This window comes from Cinclus cinclus, chromosome Z (genome assembly GCF_963662255.1).
Source record: "Cinclus cinclus chromosome Z, bCinCin1.1, whole genome shotgun sequence".
In the NCBI taxonomy this organism is placed as follows: domain Eukaryota; kingdom Metazoa; phylum Chordata; class Aves; order Passeriformes; family Cinclidae; genus Cinclus; species Cinclus cinclus.
In genome coordinates, this window is record NC_085084.1 from 60533714 (window position 1) to 60560341 (window position 26628).

The window sequence follows — 26628 nt, forward strand, 5'->3', positions numbered from 1 at the left end:
ACAACTCCTCCGGCTTACACAAGGTACTAGCCACATAGTAGGAAGAAACATCTTAAAAATGGCTTCAAGAGCAAGACCTAGAAATTTCCCAGTAGCAAGGACTGCTAAGAAGATCCCTGGAACAAAATAGATTCTTTAGTTTGTGCAACAATTATTGACTGATGTAATTCCAAAACATGGCAATGAGATAGTTCACAGAAAGTTAGTTATTTTGCTTAAATAGACCCTTCAGACGAGTCAGCCTGAATATTTACACAGACCAAGCAAGGTCAGGAGAATAACAGAACAACTACTAAACCTCTCTAACTGGCTAACATTGCTCAGAGAGATGCTTTAAAATCTCAGCAAACTACCATTGTAATTCAGAAGAGGACATTGTTTCGTCTGCTAAAAAAACTTGGTGCTAAGCAAAATCAGTATATTACTGACTGGTTGAGACATCTTCTCAAACCATATACATTACACAAATGGTATTTTTGGACACTGATTGAAGTACTGGGAGCAGTCTTTTATACAGCCCCCATTTTTGGTGAAGAAATTCCTGCAAAATTCCAGTAATTTTTCTCACTTGAATATGTATTTATACAGAAAAGTATATGACAGGACTCCAGGTGTTTTAAAAAAAAAAAAACAAAAACAAAAAACACTAATGCTTAAAAGCTCTTAGGTGTTACCTAACAACTTTTGGTGAACTTCACCAAACAGTGTAAGAAAAAAAATTTATAAAAAAGGGGAAAGCACAAATTTACAACCATTACACCTGTCTGAACATGCTATAGAATATAATGTTAACACATAATGAAAATTACTTGTTGAAAAGAACCTGTATACTATAAAATCTGTATATATGTCTACTGCATCTCTAGTAGATGAAAAATCTTAATTACAATTTTCTACATGATGGAAGACAGGTCTGCATATCCCAAGTCTCCCACAACCCATTTGAAGTACAAAGAAAACTATTACTCTCTGGAACAACTGGAACAGGTATTACTTTTCCTAAACACTTTCACAGCCATCTACTCTGCATGAACCTCATATCACATCACATCTACATGCTGTATTCATATATGATACTTTCTGAGGACAAACTAGAAGGAAAGCTTATATGAAAATACATTCCATGTTGGCTCTTGAAGTGGTTGAAGAGCCACATTGGTGCAATGTACACATGTGGGTATCAAAGACTATTCCTTACAGTATTCAGTAAAAACCTAAAATTTTATACTGTCCCCAGGCTGGGCATGTTCAAGCTGTCAGTGTCCTGCTATGCAGGTCTGACCAAAACAAAAAATACTAAGAATAACCCAAGCTATTTGGTGAAAAGTACTAGGTTTCTTTGCTTTTCTGACTTTTTTCTTTAGTGGACTGGGTAGCTGTCCTTAGACTTGGGTTTGGCTAATCTGGTGAAAACCATGAACTCAAAGGCTAAGGTTAAGAAGCACTTTTCCCCAGAGGGGAAAGAGCAAATGTGCACTTCTCTCATTCCCTCCACCCTCAGAAAATCATGAAAACTTCAGTCAAGACAGCCCTCAGACATGCAAGGAGCAAAATAAAGTTATGAAGAGAAATTTTGGAAATAACACCATCTTCTGGATTTTGTTCACCGTTTCCCACACAGCCAGTTCAGACAAATTTATTTGCAATTCTGGAATGAGCTGTAAAATATTCACTTCAGTAAAAAGCATGTTTTTTTTCAATGTATCTTTTGTCATCTAGGAAGAAGTCTAGCTCTTTTTAGAAAAACTCTCTTTTATTGGAATAAGGATACACAGGTTGTGGGCTTTGGACTGGTGAATCATGGCTAAAGACAGTGTAACAAAAGTCACAATTAAAAGCAGAGAACCTGTTTGTCTCTAATTGTTTCATGAGCCTGCCATATGCAGGTGGAAAAGTACTTGCTCAACTGAATAGAAGTTTATGGGCTAGCTACCAACCATGATAAATACATTAAAAAGTAGACTAATCAGCAGATTAGGGAATGAAGAATTATCCACAGAGTAAAATAAATAACCCATCATCACACAAGATGATATTTTATTCTGGATTTTGGATTATTATCTCTTTCCTTTTGAAAGAAACAATTGACCAATCTTTGGTTCACAGCTAATCTCATAATGAGTAACCCAGGGTGTATTCTGGCAATCAACCCAGATGATTACCCTTCAGCCTCTGAAAGAAACATACTAAAAAGTGTGTGTGTTCCACATACTTTATCTTTGTCCTGGGTTTGTTCCTCAAATTTGAAAGACATTAATATCATTAAATACCAGAGAAGATACTTTGATACATTCCTGCAGATGATGTGCTACTTAGGTGACAAGATTAAATTCAATTCAGCTGTAAACCACCACTCTCCCTCAGGGAGAGGCCCAGTGGGTTTATTAATAAATTATCATTAGATATGCTTAGGGAAGACATTATCATTGCTGTACTTACTGGATTTATCAATTCTGCCCTTTGATAATGTGTGTGGACATCAAATTTCTGTATAAAACTGATTTCTGGAGACAAAATTCCTAGGAAGAAACAAACAAAAAATTTCCCAGTAATTAAAATTTTGATTGCCTTAATTTCTATGTAATTTTCCATAATTCCATAACTTTTTATGTAACTCAGTAACTGAGCTACATGCATAAAAACTTCTGATATGCAATGGATTAAACTGGCTATTTAAACTAGTCTATTACACTAGATTTTGAAACTACATGAATGAAACAGAAATTAATAAAACCAGCCAGCAGTGCAAATTTATTTCAGTTAGTGTTCCAGGACCATCCCTGATTTTGCATTGGAGATTCGGTCTTTCCTCATTTTTTTAAACCAATTACTGCAATTTTTGTAACCTGCCTGATCCATATTACTAAAACGCACTTGTACTCTTAGATGGCATAGTTTCTTTAATGACCATACAAATGAAGACCTTCTCTCAAAAAAATTAAAAAGAGAAAAACCCTTAAGGTTAGACCCTATGCTTGAAAACTGAAATGTTGTTACTGACACTAATAAAACATGAATCAAATTAATATTTACACTATGTATCACTATGTACACTATATCACCAAATTACTACTACACAAGTATGCACAAATGTGAATGAAATTCTAATTCCAACTTACTAAATATAATATGATGCAGGCAGAATGCTAAAAATATCACAGTCTATTACAGTTGCAGAGACAAAATCTTCCCACTCAACTCTCAGACAAAAGCCCACTCCACAGACTGAACAGTCAAGCAGACATGCCTCAAACTATTTATGGTGAATGTTGCAAGGATTTAACTCCAGTGGACAACCACAGCAAAGTTAGAAAATGGACAATGCTTCTCTCCTCACTTAAGACTATTAAGCAACTATAAAAGGTTCAACATTAGGAAATCACAACCACTGGAATTTCCGCAGACTTTAGAGGGCTGAAGATAAGATTTGTATTAACTCAGAGCAGGCTGATAAAACCTTATGGTCCACCCAGATCCTCAAACTGGCAAAAAGAAAAACACAAGCAAATCTGGAGGAACAGCATGTGTCACTTAAAGAATTGCTAGTCTGAAGTATCACTGAAACAAAACCTGTAGGATGCAAGTCAAATGGAACATATAAAAATGTCAAGGAAGTAATGTGAAACTACTATGTAACTAAAACATGCTTACTCATTCAGCCTACTCTATGGGAGTTACTAGCGAATATTTTAAGACCTTAAATGAGTGTGCATTCATTTATGCTGAAAGTATTTAATGATACACTAAACACAATGCACTTAAATATTCCTACTCAAACTTTTTATGTTGAACAGATATGCTACCAATATTAATGGGGTTTTGAAAATACCATAAGCAGCTATAGCTGTTATGAATATAGAATCCATTTATTTTATTCTTCACAAACACATACCAAAAAATACATACAGGTAAATAAAAAGGATATCCCTATATATAGCTCAAACACTTCCCAAGGCGGGGATTCTCAGTCACAGTGCACAGGAAGAACAGGAAACTCAGGAGCAAACCTAATCAGGTATTAACAATGTGTGAAGAGTCTTTCAAAATCTGAGCTAAAATTAGGAATGTAATCAAAGAGTACACAGTTCCTAAACATGAACTTCATGCAACACCCAAGTTTAAACATGAACTCAAGCAAAATCCAAAGCAATAGTTCAAGGAAAAAAAACAACAGAAATTGAAAACAGAGTCTGTCCTACCTTTATCAGTATTTATCTCAGTTGTTAAAGCAATGTCCTTGTCAAGAAAAGCCAACCTTTGCAAAATAAATAAAACAAAAGGTCGTAAAGGAGTTGTAAGCGCTGTAGTCCCATAAACTCAAAGGGCATCAGAAGGCACCAGTCCCAGCCTCTGCAGTGGGGACACACCTGGGTGAGCGCTGACACAAACAGCAAAAAAACCACCGAACTCTAAGGATGAATGTGATTTCCTGCATAGAAAACCATAACCGGGGAGGCACCTCGCCACTTTATGTATTTCCAAGAATACCGCGCCACAAAACCCATGATAAAGATCCGTGTGTGGTTTCAAATCCTTGCTACATCTTAAAGGATACAAGAGATAATGTCATGCAAATGGCATCAAGGCAAAGTTGCAAGGAAATAGAATTAGCACGAACTGTATTTAATAAGTGTGTGTTTTCTCCGAATTGTTTCCTGTGGCATTTCACTTCTGCTGACTAAAATCTTAGTAGAACGGTGGGTCCGGAGGCATAAGCTCCGAGGCACAAAAATAAAGGGAGCTATTTGCAGAGCTAAGGAATTCCTGGTCTAGGAGCATATAAGACGGCTCTGAACAGAACGGACAAAACAAAAACAAAATAAAAAACAAACAAAAAACCAAACAAAACAAAGAAAACAAACAAACAAAAAATACCAACAAAAATAAACAACTCTTAGCTCGGGGGCGGCCCCCTCAGCCGCCACCGCCCTCACACAGGCAGGTGGGCAGGTGCCCCTCGCAGACACACCGCATTACCACCTCTTCCTACGGAACTCCTTTTCCTCCACATCACTCTCCGCCACAGACTCCTCCACGACAGTCTCATCGCTGTCCGTGTCGGTGTCGCTGTGGCCGAGGCTCCCCCGGCTCTCCATGGTGCGGGCGCTCCGCTCCCCCGGCGCCTCCTCGGGCAGCCGCGCTCGCCCCTCAGCGGCGGCCGCCATCTTGTGGCCGGGCCTGGCTGCCCCCCGGGCGGCACCGGGCTCCCGCGGAATCCCAGCGAGCGCTGTGCCGTGTGTGGGCGGATGGGCTGGCTGCTCCGAGTTCTGAGGCTTCTGTGCGCTTCTGACGCTGGCCTCTCAAGAGTCAGAAGCGGTCATCTGCCCTGAGACTTACAGAGAGTGAGAAGGGGAGTGTGAAACAGTGACTTATCTGTGAAAAAGGACAGATAATAGCCTCTAAGAGAGGACCCTGAATGAAGGATTACTTGGGCTTTGACTGCATTTGTCTGGGTTCTTCGGATCAGAGAGTGTTAAGGGGTTGGAAGGGACCTTAAAATTCAGCTAGGCCCAACCCCCTCTGCCATCTCTTCCACTAGAGCAGGCTGCTCAAGGCCTTGTCCAACCTGGCTTTGAACACGGCCAGGGTTGGAGCATCCACAGCCTTCCTGGGCAAACTGTTCTCACCACCCTCACAGGAACTATTTCTTCCTAATACCTAACCTAAATTATCCTTCCATCAATTTGTACCCAGTACTCCTTGTCCTATCACTACAGGTCCTCTGACAAAAAGTTCCTGTTGAATTGTTGGCTCCTGTTGTGCCTCTTGTCACCTGGCTGGAGCCACAGGTCGCTGTGCTGTTTGTATGCAATGGATCGGTGCCAATTCATGGCTCTTAAGTCTCAAAGTGAGAGATTTGGACCAGTAACTCGGGGACCATCTCAAGAAACCCACCTATTTGAGAATGGGTAAGCATGCAGACACATTAGCATGAGAATCAGGAGAATCACTCAGCCAGTGGGGGCTAGAATACCAATAATAAGAGACTTAGGGAACCAATGACCTGCAATTTCTTTGTTTGCTAACATATATATATATATATATATGTAGTGCAAAGTTTCAAGGATTGGTGTGCTTTATTTGTGGAAAACTCTGCCTGGTACCCTGCACAGAATAAACAGTGTCTCATTTCTAAACTAGGCTCTATGTCTGTGTTTAGAGAGTCCCTAAATTGGCAACACTCCTCTGCCATGGTTAAGTAGCTTACTTCATGGCTACCAATGATTGTTTCATGAGCTCATGAGTGGGAACAAGTGTGAAATAACCAAATTATTGGTTGACAGTATTGTCAGCATTTGCAGTAGCACTCTTCAGTGGTCGTCTGTCAGTTACAATAGCGTTTTCCTCAGGCAGAGCCGTTCCGGCTCAGCTTTGCCTGCCATCTCCCGGGCAGTGGGGCAGCGCTGTCCCGGAGGCCACTCCGAGCACTGATGGCCAGGCTGCAGGCAGGCCACCACCAGGGCTGCAGATGCGAGAACTCCAGGTCAGCGCACACGGTGTCATGTACTTGCAGGGACTACAGACCCCAAATCTCCATGATTCCTGCTCCCAAGTGACCTTGACAGATTAGCATTTTTAGTATTTGCCTGATCATGTTAATGGAAAAAGTGGAGAACAGAGCTGAGATACTAAAGGTAATTTTAAATGATATGTGAACTACATGTAATTGTTGAAACTGTATGAATTGCTGTTTTGCTTTGTCTTAGTCGCATGCATATGCAGTTACAGCAATTGCTTCACATATTAACAAATGAGTCCAGAAATCTCACTGCTAATACTTTATACTTTTCAGCTAATGAAGGTGACATACTAAAAAAATAAACTATTGTTAAGAAACAAGCCATCAGGGGAGATGGATATGCAGCAGTAAATTATTAAGATTTAAAAACATCATATCCAAGATGAGAATGAAAAGTGTATTTACATATTAAAAGACTGAGCTGTCAGGATTTCATCACCCACAACAACTACTTTGGGTGGAGTTCTTCGGAGACCATTTCATCAGCACTTCCTTTTTCAAGGATCACATTAATGCTTCACGGGACAGTGCCGTGTGGAGCTACTAGAAATATTTCCAAATGAGATGGCAAAAGTAAGATGCAGTCTGGGGACAGCCGGGGCGCAGATGATGCACTGCAAAAACCGTGTTAGGCATTTGTATTGCAGTTGATGTGCTCAGCCCCGGAGACACGGAATGGCCCCGCCACCCCGCCGTGCCGTTTTGCGGCGACGTGACTCGGCGCCCAAGAGGATCACAATCGCTAGGGATGGAGGGGACCTCTGGAGATGATCTAAAGATCACCTACACAGATTACACAGGAACGCGTCCTGGTGGGTCTATGCTTCGTGAATCAAAATCTGCACTTCCTCTCTGGCCGAAAGCCACAGATACAGATACTGCTTTGCCTCCGCTCCCCCCGGGAGTCAGGGGCATAGCTCCTTCCCACAAGCAGGAGCTAGGATTTTCCACGCTTTTAACGCGGGGCAAAGCGCGGCATCACCGGGCGGTATGGCAGGCGGCCAGAGGGGCTCCCCTCAGCCTCTGCCCCAGCACGGCCCGGGGCGGGCGGCAGCGCTCCATCAGCGCATGCAAAGGAGCGGCTACCGCCGCCCAATCAGGGCCCGCGGGGCGGGGAGCGCGGCTCCCCATTGGCGGGCGGCCCATGGCGCGATGGCGTGTTCTCCGCTGCCGATGGCGCGGGGGCCGCGCGGCGCTCGCCGGGCCGTTGCCGCGGCGACTCGGCGGCTGACGCGCGCTGGCGGGGCGTGCCGCGCGCTCGCCATTGGCCGCGCGATCGGGCGATGGCGGCGCCGGCGTGTCCTTGCGCGGCGGGGCGGGGCGCGGGGCGGGGCCGGCGGGACGGAGAGGGGCTGCCGGTGCTAGTCCGGGGCGCGGCGGGACGGAGCGGGGAGCGCGGCCGGAGCGCGACGGTGAGCGGGGACCTTGGCGGGGCTGCGGGCGGGGAAACGCGCGGCCGGCAACACGCGTCCGCCGTGCCGGGCGGGCTCCGGCCGCGGGCCCCGAGTGCCTTTTCGGAAAGGCGGCTTCGCCATCGCCGCGCGGAGAGAGTGGAGGCCTCCGCGCTTCGCCGTCGCCCGGGGTGGCGTGCGGGGAATGGCCGTGTGGCTGTCCCGTTACCTTCTCGAGGCCGCGGCGCTGCTGAGGGCTGAGCTCCATCCCCGCTGTTCGCGCGGGGGCTGCAGCGCCGGGCCTTTGAGGGGCCCAGAGAGGGCTTCCCCCTGTCTGGGAAAAATGCGTCCCTGGCAGTGTGCGAGGGTTTCTGTGCTGTGGAGTGCGTTCCGGGTGGGCTCTGCGCAGGTTTTCGCCCGGCTGTTACCGCCGCTTGATTCCTGTAGGTATTGCTGAGTCAGAAAGCAGGAGATGAGAAGTCAATAGTGATCTAATAGATGGTGTTGCAGAGGATTGAGGTTAGTGAGAGCTGTGTAACAAGCCTTAAGAATTTAAGAGGCAAGTCTTACTTTTACGTGGGTGGTAATTGCTCTAAGCGATTGCATACAACAGATCTAGTTTGCTTTTTATGCTCTGGTTAATATTTAAGGGGTTTCACATTTGGGATTTGTTAGTATTTTTGCATTCTGATTTGATTCCCAAAATGGGTTGCCTTATTTTCTGATCTCGTAGATTAGAAAATTTTGGTTGATAGCAAAGGCAAGCAGGGTTTGTAAAGCATCCCTCTAGAGCCACCATTTTGAAACTCTACAGAATTACATAAACATTAAGTTTTAGCTTTATGTTGAATGTAATGTCTTGCTAATTCCAAGCTACGAGTCAGTGTGTGTATATATAAATATTTTAGACAGAAATATCAGCTGATGTTAGGCACTGAAATTTTTTTACAGCACTCTAATGCTGAATCAGTGTGTGAAATCATCAATATTTTCTAGAAGAGTCAACTGTGTAGCAAAAAGCATCCTGCGCTTTGGGCAGGTTAAATAAACACAAAGAACTTTAAAGAATCCTTTGAGGTTAGGACTTAGTATCACTCAATTAACCCCAAGATGTGTGGTGAGGCATTTCAGGATAGCAGCAGCTAATAATGCAAGTAAGATCCTGTGGATCATTATTCTAATCAATGAGCGAATGCATTTGCCTCCCCAGTTGATTATGTGAAGCCATTTTACTTCTAGTTTTTACTTAGAAAAGGGAAAAACAATTTCTCAATAAAATATTTTGAAATCTTTCTTGCCATCCTAATTTTTTTTTTTGATTGTCAAATAGTCATTCCAACTGCTGAAGTAGTTGTATTAGCAGTATTACTAGGTTCAGGACTGGGTGAACTCTATAATGTAGTAACTGCTAGTTATGATTTTCCTGAAATAGAGTGTATTCAAAAATATTTATATTTTCAGAGGATGTTGGGATACCTTTTCTATTTTTTGTGTTGTTTCAAAATCTTCAGCACAGGTATTCTTCTGTCTGGGTTTTATTTTAGTTTTCCAAGTTATGCTGAGGAAAAGTGATAATACTAGTGTGGAACACTTTGCAATAACATAAATTTACAGAACAGAAAGATGATTTTATGATATAGGGAAAAAGAAGGGATTATATCAGCCTTAAAAGGAGGGGGTTGGTTTTTAATTTTATTTTTAAAAAAACATTCAGTCAGGAAATGAAATAATTTGCTCATAAGGAAGGCAATCTTCTTAATTATTTTCCCAGTTTGGCTCCATGATCCACAAACATCCTGCCACACCTTCACTGTGGAAGGATAAAGAAAAATAAGTAATTGCTGTTGGTGTTCGTGTGAGTCAGATTGGTATTGGTAGGAAACCAAGATGATTCTGGTATCTTCAGGAACACTCAGGCAGATAGATTTGCCTGTCTGTTATTTTCTCAATTGAATGTCAGCTTCATTTTTGATGTCCAAGCAAAAGAAGTAATACCAGGAGGCCTATGGATGGATTGTTGCATTTAGAGCAACACAAAGGGATTTTTTTAACCCACTTTGATGTGGTGGTATGTACAGCCCTTAGGCCTCCGTGGAAATCTTGCAGTGCTAGGTTGGTGCATGTAAATTACAGATTGTCGCTGTTAGCCAGGTTATTAAGCATTTTTTTGAACTTTGCAGTACAGTTTTGTAAGCTGTTTTTGTGCAGTGAGGAAGGTCCATTTACTAATGTACGTAAGAGAGAATGCTTATGGCGGTTTGTTTCGGTGCCATAAAACACAAGTATCGATCTTTGACAAACTTGCATGAACACCAAAGAGCAGATAGACCAGGATGTGGTCTGAGGGATGTGTTGAATGTTCATGTTGTTAGTTATGTGAAAGACAACTGTGAGAATTTCTGGTAAATGTCTATTACCTGTTGGAAGCAAAGGGATGATGAAATGCACCAGTAACCAGGGAATAGTAAAGGGTAGAAGAGAACTGCCACAATATTGTTATGTGAGGACTTGTGTGCTTTAGACAAGGAAAGAATATTTTTTAATGTGTTCATCCTTCAGGAAAGTGTAGAGCTCTGTCTTTTTTCAGCAAACCTTGTACTTATATAAAATATTCCTTTGTTGCAGGTTTTTTGCTAAGTATAGAAAAACAGCCTTAAAAATGCTGTCCAGACTCTTCCGAATGCATGGCCTTTTTGTAGCCTCTCATCCCTGGGAAGTCATTGTGGGAACAGTGACTCTCACTATCTGCATGATGTCTATGAAGATGTTCACTGGGAATGATAAGATCTGTGGCTGGAATTATGAGTGCCCCAAACTTGAAGAAGTAAGGATTTAAATTAATTTTGTAGTACTTGGTGTTAATCAGTAGATACAGGGTTTTCTATAGAATATGATCAAGCTGTGATGTATTAGGAGTAAAGTAGCCATGCAGAAGCTTCTTCATGGCCTTCTTTTCTCATTTCAGATATTAATGCTGTATGTAAGCAGTGATGTACTAATGACCAAACATTTCAGTATTTTAGTTTTTAAGGCAAAGACTAGCAGTGATATTTCTTATATTCTGGAACTTCACTTTTAGTGCAGCTTCACAATGGATTTTTTTATTACTGAAACTTAACAAGTTATTCCTTAGTGTAGAAGCTAACTGAATTGCTTTGTATTTTGTACAGGATGTTCTGAGCAGTGACATCATCATCCTGACAATCACACGCTGCATAGCAATTCTTTATATATATTTCCAGTTTCAGAACCTAAGGCAGCTTGGATCAAAATACATTTTAGGTATTGTATCTGATTATTGTATTTGCTGTATGTGTTTTAATTGTTGGGGTGGGTGGTTTACCTAAACTGGTAACAAATTCTAACCTTTTAATCCTTATGTTCACAACAGCATTTTTTTAGTTATTTTCTAGATAGTATAAAAAACGTTTAGCATGTATCAAAGTCCCTTTTTGTTTTAGTTAAAGGCTGTGTAGGGTTATACAAACACTGAAAATGTCATTCTTGAAATAACTGTTTATTATATGAAATAATTAAAATATAGAGCTTGTTTAATCCAGTTTTAATTTTACTTAAATTGAGATGTATGACTTTTATTTCTAAGTCTTACTTTGCATTACAAATTCTAGATTTTAGTATCTACAAATATAGCATCTACTTCAGTTTGTATCTCACCTGCTGTTATTGCACCAAGAGGAATTCTCATTCATTTGTCATGAGTGTTCTGAAAGTGGAGGCTTTTTTTTTTTCTTTCAATATATATATAAATAAAAAATATCCCATTCTCTCTTTTTTTTTTCCCAATGAGGTATTGCTGGTCTCTTCACAATCTTCTCAAGTTTTGTTTTTAGTACAGTGGTAATTCACTTCTTGGATAAAGAGCTGACAGGTTTAAAGTAAGTAATGAACTGCTGTTCTGAATTTCATGCTTACAATTTTTTCCTGTACCATAAACCTTGAATTTTGACATATGCTTCTTCTTTTTTTTCAGTGAAGCTTTACCATTCTTCCTGCTTCTGATTGATCTGTCAAGAGCAAGTGCATTAGCTAAATTTGCGCTCAGTTCCAACTCACAGGTGGGGAGTTATTTTTGAGGATTTTTTTGGTTGGTTGGTGTTTTACTTTGTTTTTTTTTTTGTTTGTCTTGCAATAAATTTTTAATTTAATGTTCAGAATTGGACATTGTCCCATGACGGGGGATTAGAACCTAGGTGAACTTTAAGGCCCCTTTCAAGACAAGCAATTTTACAAATGTGTGAGTAATCCAAGTGGAGAGACATACAGGCAAATACTGTCTTGGGGTTCATAAATAACAAAAGGCTTAGATTCTATATGGATTCTGTGTTCTCTTGTCTTCAAGCCAGATCAGTGTTCAAGTGAACAGTAATATGGTAAAACCAGTGTGCACAGCCATGTGCGCTGTTAATTGTATGTATGAGCATGACTTCATTGAATTGGAACTTTAAAACAGCAATTCTTACAGCTCTTCCAAGGAGGCTAGAACTCCTAGACAAAGTCTTCCTTAAAATAGTTATTGACAGAAAAAGTTAACTTCTAGGACTCAAGCACAATATATAAGAACACATCAAATGTTAGTGTTACTACTGAAAAAAGCATATTTCTAGGCCAAATGTTAGCAGAATTAATGTAGTATATGTGCAGACAGGAGCATCCATACTCTAATACATTTAACACAACACAATAGGAGAGCTTGGCAGGACATGCTGCTTGTCTTACCTGGTAATGTTTGTTTCCTAATAGATGGAATTCTGAAATAATAGTATATTAAGTGAGATTAATTTGTATATACACACATGGCATTTGTGCACACTGATTGTGACAAAATATTACCTATTACATTTTATTGGTGTATATTATACTGTACAGTTTATATATATGCAATATAATATGTTCTATATTATTTTACAGTAACTACAAGTAGAATTTTTTATTAATTTTTAAGGAAATACTTTATAAACAGATTTCCTCTGTAGTTTTTTTTTTTTCCCTATGCTGCCCAAAAATACCATCATCAGGAAAACAGTAGCAAACTGTCTGGAGTTTATCATGCCTGCTTTCTGAAGGAAATCCATTCTTCCCCATCAGAAATTTTTAGTGCCTTTTGTGACCTCTTTTCTGTCAGATGAGTCTACAGAGTTAAATATAAAACACTGAAGTAAAAGTAAAGATAAAGATAAAATGAAGATCTGTGATTGTAAGAAATTTTAAAATGCTATGATAAAAGTGCCTTCTATTTCATGTCTTCTATTTTAGAAGTGTTGTTCTTTTGAATTTACTGTAATTAGTGTCTCTGCCCATCAGTGTTGTAGAAGCTTAGAACACTGATGTGGCAAAGGTAGAGAAATTAATCAAAATGAAATATTTTGTGTCAACAGACTGTGAAAGTATAATAACTTAGAGGAAACAGAATACATTCTCTGTATCCTTTCTCATAATAGTTCATTTTCAATAAATATTTTACAAGGCTTTACCACCATAATACTACTCAGTTTACTAATCATGTTATGTCTAACTTAAACTGATTTTTGTCTTCATGGTAATGGACAGAAGTTTTTCTCTTTAGGATGAAGTAAGAGAAAATATTTCACGTGGGATGGCAATATTAGGCCCTACGTTTACCCTGGATGCACTTGTGGAGTGTCTTGTAATTGGTGTTGGTACCATGTCAGGTGAGCCATGCAGTCTAAGGGTCTAAATATGTCCAGTTAAAAAAGGCTTTTTGAGAGACATTAAGATCTCAAAAGAGAGGGAGTTTCAAATAATATGTGTTACCCATGAGAGTGGAGTGACAATCTATTTTTCTGTCTCCTAATTAGCTTATTTTACTGGCTTCTTGCAAGTATAAATAATACATACATGATGAACCAAAGTTTGAAATACAAATAATGGCTTTCCTTGAGAACTGTGTAGTAGAAATGAACTTCTGTGCAGCTTTCATAACATTTGGTTTGGTTTTGTTTTCCAGGTATATTGAATTCCTTAATAACATCTTCCAGAGCACTTACTCTTCAAATAACTTTGTTTCTTTCAGGGTACTGAAATAAGCTGTTTTCTTCTTTATATCTTAGGGACAAAAACTCATTTTGGTGTTACATATAGTTTTTTTAAAAACAATTTATACTGGTTCATCCTTACTAAAGCAGTTGAGTAATGCATGTGCAGAATGGCTAACATGGCTTTTTCTGGACACTTGTGAAGGAGTAGGTGGGGTGTATACTGTTACTTCTTCCCTGAACATCCCATCTTTGGAAAGGGAATTCAGTGCATAATGTTGGCTTATTCTTTTTTCTCAAATAAATAAGGAGTTTTGAGTTTTCATTGTGAAGTTTTAAAATCATGGTGAACTTTATTTGTATTCACTAAGAATTGTACTTTAAAATACTTTTCTGTTGATACATAAATATGTATTGTGCTTAGAATAAACCAATGCATGTTGAGTAGGGTTTAAGATTTTTGTTTTTAATTATTCTCAATAGTTCCTTCTGTAATCTGTAATGTCAGTTTAATGATTTCTTAGTTCTGTATCACTTCTTCAACTACAGCTAATTGTATATTCAAATGCCAAAATTGTCTTTTTATGTAGGTGTACGACAGCTTGAAATTATGTGCTGCTTTGGCTGTATGTCTGTTCTTGCCAACTACTTTGTCTTCATGACCTTCTTTCCAGCTTGTGTGTCCTTGGTATTAGAGGTAAGACCAACCTCAAGACAACCTCAAGTATAGTAATCAGCCCTGTGCTTCTGTAGGCTATACTTTTTATCATGGAATTAAATGCCAGCACATTCACCTTCCTTTCAAAGTAAACTAGTGGCAATAACTTGTAAATATCACTGTAAATGAGTCACACTCAGTAGTAGTTCTGGTCTAAAGCAGAGTAAACAGATGATATCGTAACTTAGTGTGTGTTCAGGGTTTTTCACAACTGAAAGTCTAACTCCAGACTTTTGGTAATTTCTCAGTGATCAAATAAGAATGCAATGTGGAATCTTATTTGTTGGTTCTTCTGATAGGTACTATATGTGAACTATTTTTAAGGGGGTTTTTTTTGTTTGGTTTTTGTTTGTTTTTTTGTTTTTTTTTTTTTTTTGCAGCTTTCAAGAGAGAGTCGTGAAGGGCGCCCTATATGGCAGCTTAGTCATTTTGCTCGTGTTCTGGAAGAAGAAGAGAATAAACCAAATCCTGTAACACAGAGGGTCAAAATGATTATGGTTTGTGGCTCTTTTTTACCTGTGGTTGTACAATCAGTGAGGTGTCCTGGTGCAAAAGTCAGGCTTTTGCTTCCTATAAACTTGTATTCTGCAGCCCATTAGTTGGACTTAGAGTGGTAGTTTTTAATTAACTTCCCCTGTATCTACACCTGTAATTTTTCTGCCTGTGGTATTTCTGTGCCAAGCATTCAGGGCTCTTTTGTGTGTACTAATCCCTTCCCTCCTACCACTGCAGTATTCTCAGCTTCCTTTGCTTATTTCTTGATCAAGACTAAAAATGTGGTTGGGACATATCCAAAGCTGCTATACAACAGTGTCACAGTAACCAAAAAGGGGGCAAATTAGAAGTGTGGAAGTTTTTAGGCTTTAAAGGCATGGGAAGCATGGGGGAAAAAAACAGCAGAAAAAAACCCCAGAAAAGAGTACAATACTTACTAAGTTTGATACCAAGTTACATTTGAAACATTAATACTTGTTTTGTGTTTTTGATGCAGTCACTGGGTTTGGTTCTTGTTCACGCCCACAGTCGTTGGATAGCAGAACCAGCTGCTCAAAACAGTACTGTTGAAAATTCGGTGGGATTGGATGAGAATGCACCAAAGAGAATTGAGCCTAATGTTTCACTGTGGCAGTTCTACCTTTCTCGGTGGGTGGCTTCACAGAAGTGTGATCCTGCTGTATTTATACTGCTGCCAAGCTAGAAGGTTGTTATCCTAGATCACTATACTTGTAGACTTGTAGGTCTGACCACTGCAGGACTTCTTGGAACCAGAGGTGACATTTCAGAAGAAATGTCAATATTATGTCATTTGTCCAAGCCCTTGAAGTAGTCACGAACATGATCGAGAGCTAGCTGTCTGGTATACATCAACACATTGTCTTCTCCCACTAGCTTCTTCCACAGCATACTGGGAAATAATTTTAAGACTGTACTAGAGCAATTACTTACACAGAGGTTCCAACTGTTCACACCTTAGTGCAAAAAGTGCAAAACCCATTTTATGCTGTGACCTTTCCTTCAGCTCAATTCAAGTTAGTATCACCTGTCATTTCCTGTTATTTCTAAGAATTACAAACTTTCTGGTTTAGGCAGGGGGTTTTTGTCCCCTCTTAGCAGTTCATCTTGCATCATAGTAGTCATAATTGGTAGAGGATGATAAATGAGACTTTCTGCCTTGTCCTTGGGGGACAGGTGTCAAATCAATTTGATGTAGCTATCAGTGAATCTTTTATAGTCAGTTTTCCTGCTGGGGCTGCTTTTCAGCCAGATTTAGGTAACTCTTTAATGACATCTGAAGATTTTTATGCTAATAATATGAAGAATTTTTCCAGCCTAGCCTAGCATTCTTCAGTGTCCTGCTAGAAAATACCTTTTGACTGTAATTTCTGTAACTGTAAGTGATGAAGGAATTATTACCCTGTCTGAAGCAAAAAATGTCAGAATGCTGCTCTAAGCAACAAATTGTATATATTGTATGTTTGCTTCTTTATCTTTTTTAGAATGGCCAGTATGGATATTGAGCAAGTAATTACGCTTGGATTAGCCCTTCTTCTTGCTGTCAAATATATTTTCTTTGAGCAAGCAGAGACTGAATCTACCCTCTCACTGAAGAATCCCATAACGTCTCCTGTGATGGTACAGAAAAAGGTCCCTGAAAATTGTTGCAGGAAGCAGACTGAACTTGTGAAAAACAATCACAAATCTAACACAGCAGAAGAAGCTTTCATTCCCAAAGATGAAAGTGGTAGGTAATTTTTATAGTTCTTAAGTCTGAACCCTTCAATGAGTATTTGGAACTAATTGTGCAGTCTTTGGTAACATATTATATTTGGTATCAGAATTTTAGAACTTTGTAAACTGGAGTTAATTTTTATTATCTTTGTGCAGCTGAAGTCATAAAACCTGTATTAGCAGAGTTGTCAACCAAGGCTACATTTGTGGTTGGCAATTCCAGCCCTGTGGAAACTTCTTCAAATCTCAGTGGAAAGGAGGAAGAGATTGAGTTACCTAAAGAACCACGTTCTATTGAGGAATGTGTTCGTATACTTGGAAATGCACAGGTATGAAAAATAGTTTTTTAATTTAACCTCTACTGCGACATTTGATTTAAGACTTGTTAAGAGTTCTTTCCCCAGCTTTTAGATAGTCCCATTAGTTGTAGTATCAGCCTTCAGAAAAACCACAAGGCTTTAATAACATGGAGGGGTGCGGGGGTCACGACTAAAGTAAAACCCTTTAATGAGTTACTTCTCAAGTCAGTCCAGAAGGGTGAGAGGAGGGATCAGCTTCATCATTCCTAACATACCAAATCTTTGGAGTTTCATCATGCACATGTACAAGTGGGTGTCTGATCATGAAAGTTTTTGATCATATGTTGGGCTGCTGGAAAACCTGATGTTGGCAGTTGACTCATTTAGCAAAGTAAAGTTGTTACTCTTTTTCTTTTGGAAACATTTAAAAGGATTTTCACAAGAAGAGTCTATATCTCTTTCCACACTTCATGTTTCCAGGAAGGAGCAAAATTTCTCACTGATGCCGAAGTTATCAGTTTAGTTAATGCTAAGCATATTCCTGCATACAAACTGGAAACCCTGATGGAAACCCAGGAGCGAGGTGTATCCATTCGCAGACAGATGTTATCCAAGAAACTTCCTGAACCTTCATCTTTGCAGTATCTTCCTTATAGGAATTACAATTATTCTTTGGTAAGTACAAAGTAGACAAGCAGAACTCACTGTAAAACTGTTTTCCAAACACATGAAGAAAGAAAATACAGACCTGTTGGAATGAGTCTAGAGGAGGCCACTAAGTTGATCAGGGTTTTGGAATACCTCACCTTTGAAGACAGGCTAATAGAGTTGGGGTTTCTCATCCTGAAAGAGGAAGCTTTGGGAAGACCTTATAGCCCTTTCCAGTGCCTGAAGGGGGATTCCAGGAGAGCTGGGGAGGGACTCCCCACAAGAACATGTGGGGAATATCCTTCAAAAGGACAAGAGGGAACAGCCTTAAGCTGAGTAAAGGCATATTTGGATGTTAGGAAGAAATTTTTCTCTCCGAATGTGATGAGACACTGGAATGGGTTCCCCAGAGAAGCTGTGGATGCCCCATCCCTGAAAGTGTTCAAGGCCAGGCTGGATGGGGCTCGGAGTAACCTGTTCTAGCGAAAGGCGTCCCTGTCTTTGGCAGGGGTGTTGGAACTAGATCGTTTTCATGGTCCCTTCCAACCCAGCCAAGTCTGGTTCTGTGGAATAAATCCATAGTCATGTATGTGACTTAACAATGAGCTTGATCAAAACTTGATGTAGAATGTAAAAATTAAAAGGCAAATGTAAGGCACCACCTTTAATTGCTCTTTGTGTTTTTAAACTTAAGGCGGTGTGTGAGTTTTTTAAGTTATCAAAAAATATTTCCTATCCAAGTATGCAGCTGACTTATCTAAGAAATGCAGAGTTCTACTAATATGGAGCCACAGTTCAACTGCATGATAATACTACCTTGAGCTCAAGTTAATTTTAAATAATTTTCAATTTTAATTTTAAAATTTTAGGGTTATTTAAATGACATTTAGTACTGTACAGGATTCAATACCTCTGCCTAGTGTTGAATAGTATTAGCTGTTGATAGCTGTAGCTGTTAACTTTTTGAGGTGGAATTGAGTTGCTTTATGGGTAAATTTGTGGGTGTTTTACTAAGATGCCAAAGTGTATTGTGTATTATGTAGCATGCTGTACTGCACCACTGAGGACTAACCTTAGTGATTGTTTTTTATTATTTCTGTCAGGTGATGGGAGCTTGCTGTGAAAATGTGATTGGATATATGCCTATTCCTGTAGGCGTAGCAGGACCACTGTTTCTGGATAACAAAGAGTTTCAGGTGCCAATGGCAACAACAGAAGGTTGTCTTGTAGCAAGCACAAATAGAGGATGTAGAGCAATATGTGTAAGTATTGTGTGACTTGAAAAGCTTAAAAAACTTCCTATTTTATAAATATATAAATATAATACATAAAAATAAGTGTTATATAAACCTACACATATTCAGATTTATATAATTCATATTTTTGACTTCTTGAAAACTGAAATTTCAGTAATCTTACATTGTCCCCCATCTGCTTTGGTTTTTAGCTTGGTGGAGGAGCAAGTAGCCGCATTCTGGCAGATGGGATGACTCGAGGACCTGTTGTAAGGTTACCCACTGCTTGCCAGGCTGCAGAGGTGAAAGTCTGGCTTGAAAGTCCTGAAGGTTTTAAAATAATGAAGGAAGCTTTTGACAGCACAAGTAGGTTAGTACAATGGCTGATTCATTTCCATACAAGAATTTTATGGATGGTAGAAAGATCTCAGTTGTATTTTGGAGTACTGCAATAGAAGAAATTATATATTTGTTTTTGCTATCCCATGTTTTGAGTATCTAAGAGGACAAAGTCACTCTGGCTGCATACCAAGGTCAGCAATAATTCTTTGATAATAGTAAACTAGTGTGCATTGCTAGGAAATAGATGCACATTGTATAATAATTAATAGAATGTTGATTTTTTCTAAGCATTTTTTTCAGTCCTATAAGCTTATTTTGATTTTTACTAGGCAAGGTAACTGTCACTATAGTTACTATGCAGAAAAAAATCATCAGAGTTTGGTCTTTAGCCTTTCAGATGATATTATTAATAATCAGTCTGTGAGGTCTCAGTATAGAAGGTAAACTAATACTAGAACTGAAATATTAAAAAAATGCAAAACATGCTAAGAATAAGTGTATTTCAAGCCCTAGAGTTTTCTCTAGGGCTTATGATTACCTTCTAGCTTTAGGAAGATTCAGAGAGAGATTTCCTTACCTGTTGTGTTTCTTCACAAGTGTCAGCCAAAGATGCATCTGTATTTTAGCTAGAATCAGCTCATGGTGCTCTTTAAAGGCAGTATTTTCTGAGTTTTGTGTGACTGGTGCAGCTTGCAGTGTTGAAGATACCATGCCTTTTGCTTGGCATTAAAACTTAACGTCAGAATTTCCAAAGGCCTCATTATTACTTTGTGTCTGGTAGTGAGATGTTTTAAGGAATACAAATGAATAAAATGTATGTTAGCAGTTCAGGATATTTTATTTCTTGAAGTTCAGGGATAGAAAACATAAAAAGGCAGTGAACACTTTTACACTGAATGCTTTTAAAACTCAAGAAAACACCATCCCTGGAAGTGTTCAAGAAATGATTGGACATAGCACTTGCTGCTGTGGTCCTGTTGAAAAGATGATTGTCAAAGACTGGACTCATTAGTCTTACAGGTCTTTTCCAAAGGATTTACAAAGGAATCTGTGACTCTTTTGTTTAGCAGCGCAATTTGCAAAGAATTACTGTCATTTTGCCACTAAAAGCTATTTTTTCCATGAGGTTTGTAAGTAATAGTTACATTTTCTTGCAGGTTTGCCCGTCTACAAAAACTTCTCATCAGTTTGGCTGGTCGTAACCTTTATATCCGTTTTCAGTCTGGAACAGGGGATGCAATGGGAATGAATATGATTTCAAAAGTAAGGACTAGTCCCCTTATGTATTTTTAAAAAATGGGTATTGCTTTTTTAAAATAAAGGTGGCCTAATAACCTGTGAATACCTGACATCTGAATGACAAAAAGATAAGACAGTACTCCTTGCACAAAATAATAAAAATGTTTGATTTTTGTCAAGTGTAGACAGTAATAGAGAATGATGAAAGAGAAATATTTCTTCATTTTGTATTTTAATAATTATGTAAAGAATGTATTTTTGATATTAGGAGAAGCTAAGATGGTTACACTGTTGCTTTGAGCCAAAAAATTATTCAGCAATAATTATTCTGTTTATAATTTCCTATTAAAAAAAGAAGTAGGAGTAGCAGCATAGAGGTGTTCTCTAGTTTTGTTTGTTTTTATGCAAACGTGTGGAAGAACTTGAGATGTGATCCTTAGATTGCTGGGATGCCTTATGCTGTAGGAAATTAATAGTCTCAGACTTAAACTTCATATAGAATAGGCAGTCAGAACCATTATAAAAGTGGATCTGATCATAGACAAGTCTAATATAGCAGATTTTCTAGACTGATTTTCTGTTGTGGAGAAGCTCTTCCCATTACATCCAAAATTAATTTGCTCCATGCCTGTAATGTTTCACTTGGTTCATGTAGTATCTTCAGTATGCTAACCATATGTTCATGCACCTAGAATGGATCCAGGGAGTCTGTGTACTAGGAAAATCAGTTATTCCCCAATATAATTCCCAAAGTAGTTAGAAAAAACATACTAATAATTGTTTGGGGTTTTCCCTCTTGTTTCTTCATGATACTGTATTATTTTCTTCCACTGTAACTGATTAACTGATTAGAACACTGTTCCACTGTCCTTGAATAGCTTGTTTTACAGCCATAATGATAAACCTTCTCTCTTACAGGGTACTGAAAAAGCACTGGCAAGGCTGAACGAAGAGTTTCCTGACCTTCAAGTTATAGCTATCAGTGGTAACTACTGTACGGACAAAAAACCTGCTGCTATAAACTGGATAGAAGGAAGAGGAAAGTCTGTTGTCTGTGAAGCAGTCATTCCAGCTAAGGTTGTTAGAGAAGTAAGTGTCTGCTCTCTTGTTTATGAAAATACATAAATTTTGTAAACTGATACTTTACATGTTAAGTATGAACTGCAAGTTGTTTTCCAGGTAAGGATAGTACTTTTTAGGATAAGTCATTTCTTTGAGTCAGTAGATACTTTGTTTTTCATTGTGTCTAGAGTGAAATAACTTGTGTTTAATGATACATATTTAGTTAAAGCCATTAGGATTTTCATGGTTAACCTTTGAAAAATTATGCCACATTTTGACGGAAGTTACATGTGGTGTTTTGTCTGTCATTAAACCAAGTCTTTTAACCCTTTCACTCATTTTTTCACTCAAATCCACCTGGCTTCCTGTTTAGTGTTTATATGCTTCCTGCTACAATGGAAACAGATAATCAGGTGGTTTACTTCAAAGCTGTCTTGGCATCTTGCATGACCAAGGGTAACCTTTATAAGCAATGCTAGTTGTATTCTCTGGCTGGCTTGTCCTCTGTTATAACAGTGTCTTTAGATTCTCTTCCACCTGAGTTCAGGACATGGTTTCTGTGTGTCAAATAAAATCCATTGCCTGTTAACTGGTTTTCAGCACTGGCCATGGGCTACATTATCCAGGGAAGAATTCACAATATTGTAACACTTGTTGAAGATCTTGAAAGTGGTGTTTACATATTGTTAGGGGGTTTGTTGTTTGTTTGTTTGTTTCCCCCTAGGGGTTTGTCCAGTCCCTTCCGGGAAACTAAATAAACTTCTAGAGCTAGTATTCTTGGGCAGTATTCCACAGTCCAGCTTCACCTTGTGTGAGAACTACCTTCTTATTGGTTCCATTTGATGATGCCCCAGTTTTTTTTCTGGGAGAAATCCTTAAGACTTATATCTTCACTCTACTGCACAAGATTTTACAGCTCTGACACAGTCCTTCCACCTTCCCAGCTAGTCTCATTTTCAGACTGAAAAACAGGAGTTTTTCTATCAACAATGAGTAAACAGACTCCTAGTATGTCTTTGAGTATCATTATCTCTGCATCTTTTACAGTTCTAATGTTTCTAAAATTCTGGGTACAGAGTTTTGCATAGGATTCTAACAGTGCGTGCAGAATGGATTTATACATTGGCATAGTTCATATCTTGTGGGGTAGTTTACTGTTTTTCAAATTGTTGGCATTTTGTAGCTGAGTCACTGGCAATATCTATTCTAACATCAAGATTTCATTCCAGAGTAGTAATGGGAGGAAGTCCTTTCATAATGGGCACTGGTAATTTTTAGGTAAATTTGGGAAAGTTTCCCTCAAACCCCAGCCCTGTGTGTCACTTCATTTACTTATATTGAACTCTTAAGACATAACTGTTACATTTTTTGTCAGCGTTGCAGACTTGGTGCAGATGACTGTAAACACTATTCCTGCTGTGCAGGAATATCTTAAATTTTGCTCAACAGTGGTATCTCTTTATACCATCTTTGATTATTTTTATATTACATTTAGTATAAATCTCTTATATGAAAGTGTCAAAATACAGTCAGTACAGTATAAATGTGCCATTTAATTTTATATTACTGTGCTTAGTGTTAATTTACCTATGCAGCAGAGTGGTTTTTGTTGGAACTTTTCAGTTTGGCTCCATATTCCTATGCAAAACAAATTTGGGAAGAGTTTAGTGTCTGAACAACTTGACAGGAATGTTACAGTCATGTCAAAGTAAATTTACTGGGATATTTCTGCAAAGATGACTTTGCTTGTTCCATTCCGAATATAAAGGAGACTTCGAAAGGGAGTACCCAGCTGTGAGCTTTTCTCAAAAGCCTGTGCAAGTCCAAACCCTTTTTACTGACTTTTCCATTGTTACTTGGACATCTTGTATTTGAAAGTCTCCTTTGGAACAAAAATAAAAGGTATCTAAGACAGTGATTGAGTCAAATTGCATATATAAGCAAGCAAGGGGTGAGCGCCATGAATAGCCATAAATAGAGTATTCCTACTCCTGCCTGAGGAAAGGAATAGTAAAAGTGTATCTATCACCATGTCCAGGTATTGAAAACAACTACGGAACATCTAGTTGAAGTCAATATAAACAAAAATTTGGTGGGTTCTGCGATGGCTGGTAGCATAGGTGGCTACAACGCACATGCAGCAAACATTGTGACAGCAATCTACATTGCCTGTGGTCAGGTAGGTTTGTTTTTCACCAATTCACATTTTCTTTAGTTCAGTAATTATTTATCGAACACTGATTTAAGCATCTGGATCATTGTTTCTCCTCCTTGATCTGAAGGATGCTGCACAGAATGTGGGCAGCTCCAACTGCATCACTTTGATGGAGAGAACTGGTTCCACCAACGAAGACCTGTACATCAGCTGCACGATGCCTTCTATAGAAATAGGGACTGTTGGCGGAGGGACCAACTTACTCCCACAGCAGGCTTGTTTGCAGGTACAGTTCTGAAATCTGAAAGCGACTTCTCATTTTAAATTAAACATGGCTTTCATGTGGTATGCAAGCAATATTGTGGGAATGGGTCTGCGTGAAACATGGTGTATTTTACATGAAAATGTTGAAAATGTCTAATGAATTATTTTTGTATATCCAGTTTCTAAAGCTTAAGACATTTACAGTATTAAAGAGACTCATTGATTGGATATAATTTGGAAATACTTTAATACTAAACATACAATAAATTAACTTAGATTTCACAGCATAATATACTGCCTTGTATTTTTCTCCAGATGCTAGGGGTTCAAGGTGCAAGCCAAGATAACCCTGGTGAAAATGCCCGTCAGCTTGCTAAAATAGTTTGTGCTACAGTGATGGCAGGAGAATTATCACTAATGGCTGCTCTTGCAGCAGGACATCTAGTCAAAAGCCACATGATCCACAACAGGTAAAAATGGAAAAATTTGTGTATTTCTCTGCTGTTTTGATCCTCTTACAAGTACAGGAGATTCAGTAATGATTATGTGAATAATTGCAACACATAGAAGCAGTGTAACATTTTAACTATCTAATGTAGTTATCTTGCTGTTTTATTAGGTCAAAGATAAATCTACAGGATCTTCAAGGAACCTGCACTAAAAAGGCAGCTTGAATACTAAAATGGCTTTGAAATGAAGAATTATTCTAGTAACTGACCAGGTGCACAAGAAAAATAAAACCAAAATCTATGAAGCTTAAAATAAAGATCACCTTCAACTCAATAATGTCTGTGTAAGAGAAACTAAGAGATCAAGACTTGACACTAGTTATGCTTGAACTTCTTCAGTGGTTAGAGACTGTGAAAGAAGTCCTATCAGACGTCTTGAACATGGCTTTTGATTTCTTACTCTTACGCATAGTTTTCTAAAGAGTCAGTCTGATGTTTTCACAAGTTGAGGGTATTTCACCTAACAAGGTCCTGGTAACTACTAAACTGAAAAGTAATGTTATGTACTTTTTACGTTTAAAGTAACAAAACAAAAGAAGTTGGTGTAAACTTGGATTGAATGCACTGGTCCTTGCCATCTCTATTTTCTGGTTAGACAAGCATGTTTTTAAATTGATGGCAAGCCTAATCACTTTCTATGAACTTAGGAGTTTTAATTTGTTCACATGTGAAACAGGTCTTAGGCTATCAGACAGTTTAATTAAATTAAATAGAAGTCTCTGTCTGTATATAGTAATTAATTTGCTGCTGCTTCAGCTAAGCAGTGTTCAGTGTTTTAACTCCACAATTTAGGTTATTCCTTTATGTAAAACTTGTGATCTGTAAAGTTCTAAATATAATCTGTATTGAAGTAGGGAAGAACAGTATCTTCAACTGTTTTGTTACTTTGTAGAAAAAAAGAAATGGTAACTTCAAAAGTTATGTGTCAGACATGTATTTAAGTAAGTGTAGTTTCTCAAATATTATTTGATATGAGTGCATTCAAACAAACAAGAGTCAAGAACAGATGTTTACACTTACCTAACAAGAAGTCTCTTTTAGGAATATACATACACATTGTGTACCTTACGTTGGGGATTTTTTTATAAGGTGTTTGACACTTACTCTCCAAGAATAGGTGTTTATCCACCATTTAAACTGAGATAAAGCAAAGCCAGAAAACCACACTGTTCTTAAAAAACAAAAGGAGGGGATTTTTCTCTTTTCATTTCCTTTTGAACTTTCTTTTTGAGTCGGGGAGTATTTATTTTAAGAAGAAATCTTACGTTTTTTTGTCAATGAAAAGTACAAATTAAGGGGATTCAATGAAATGACATGTTAATGTAAGAAACAGTTTTTGTAATAAAATACTGTACTTGGACCAGTGAAGCAGTCTCAGGTGTTCTTACTGTAATAAAGAAAATCCAGGTTTATTCTGGTTTGATTCACCTTTGGGAATACTGCTAAATTCATAGCCCTGCCTAGTTAATCACAGGAGGAAAATTATTAATATGCCTGATAATTTATTTGTTTGGTTGGTGTGGGCTTTTCTTGTTTGACTTTTTGTGGGGGATTGGGCTGGGCTTCCTGCAGCATCATTCCTAAAGGGTTGACTAGTAGAGGTGCTCTTCTAACGTGCAGATTTGATGCACATCATGGTGGGTTGCTTTGTAGTACATTTACACATTAATATCCATTTTAATGGGCTCATAAATGTAATGTGCAAGCATGAAGACATACTACATGCTAGACATGATGGCATGTAAATAGCAAATACCATGAATGTTTATCTTCCTGCAGTATTGTTGCTAATTGCTACTATTTTTATTTAAGGAAACTTGGAATTACTTTGTTTCTATTTGATTATTTTATTTAACACTGGTCTGGCAATAAATGGTGGTTCAGTGTTCATTTTGGTGGATGTAACTGACATTCTGTCTGGCAGAATTAACATTTTGTAGTATTACTGAACTGTGTACATTTTGGTACAGAACTACTTTTTCAGTTTCAGTAAAACCATGGAA

General features: G+C 38.5%; 2 protein-coding genes across 2 annotated transcripts in view; one reads left to right on the forward strand and one right to left on the reverse strand.

Moving 5' to 3' along the window:
* Nucleotides 1-5831, reverse strand: part of ANKRD31 (ankyrin repeat domain 31) — a 63374-nt gene extending 57543 nt beyond the window's left edge. The window contains exons 1-4 of the mRNA XM_062513956.1: nucleotides 5774-5831; nucleotides 4981-5299; nucleotides 4200-4255; nucleotides 2440-2519 (exon numbers count right to left, since the gene is read on the reverse strand). Of these exons, the coding sequence (XP_062369940.1) occupies nucleotides 2440-2519; nucleotides 4200-4255; nucleotides 4981-5299; nucleotides 5774-5831 (513 nt within the window). The remainder of the gene's footprint in view (nucleotides 1-2439; nucleotides 2520-4199; nucleotides 4256-4980; nucleotides 5300-5773) is intronic.
* Nucleotides 5832-7874: 2043 nt separating this feature from the next.
* HMGCR (3-hydroxy-3-methylglutaryl-CoA reductase) lies at nucleotides 7875-26541 on the forward strand. Its single transcript, XM_062513318.1, has 20 exons — nucleotides 7875-7932; nucleotides 10537-10735; nucleotides 11082-11193; nucleotides 11720-11807; nucleotides 11903-11987; nucleotides 13496-13601; nucleotides 14516-14622; nucleotides 15024-15140; nucleotides 15635-15786; nucleotides 16641-16885; nucleotides 17029-17201; nucleotides 17652-17846; nucleotides 18923-19081; nucleotides 19267-19424; nucleotides 20554-20659; nucleotides 21554-21724; nucleotides 23736-23876; nucleotides 23980-24138; nucleotides 24432-24586; nucleotides 24736-26541. The coding sequence occupies exons 2-20, from the start codon at nucleotides 10571-10573 to the stop codon at nucleotides 24788-24790; spliced, it is 2649 nt and encodes an 882-aa protein (XP_062369302.1). The 5' UTR covers nucleotides 7875-7932; nucleotides 10537-10570; the 3' UTR covers nucleotides 24791-26541.
* The last annotated feature ends 87 nt before the right edge of the window (nucleotides 26542-26628 follow it).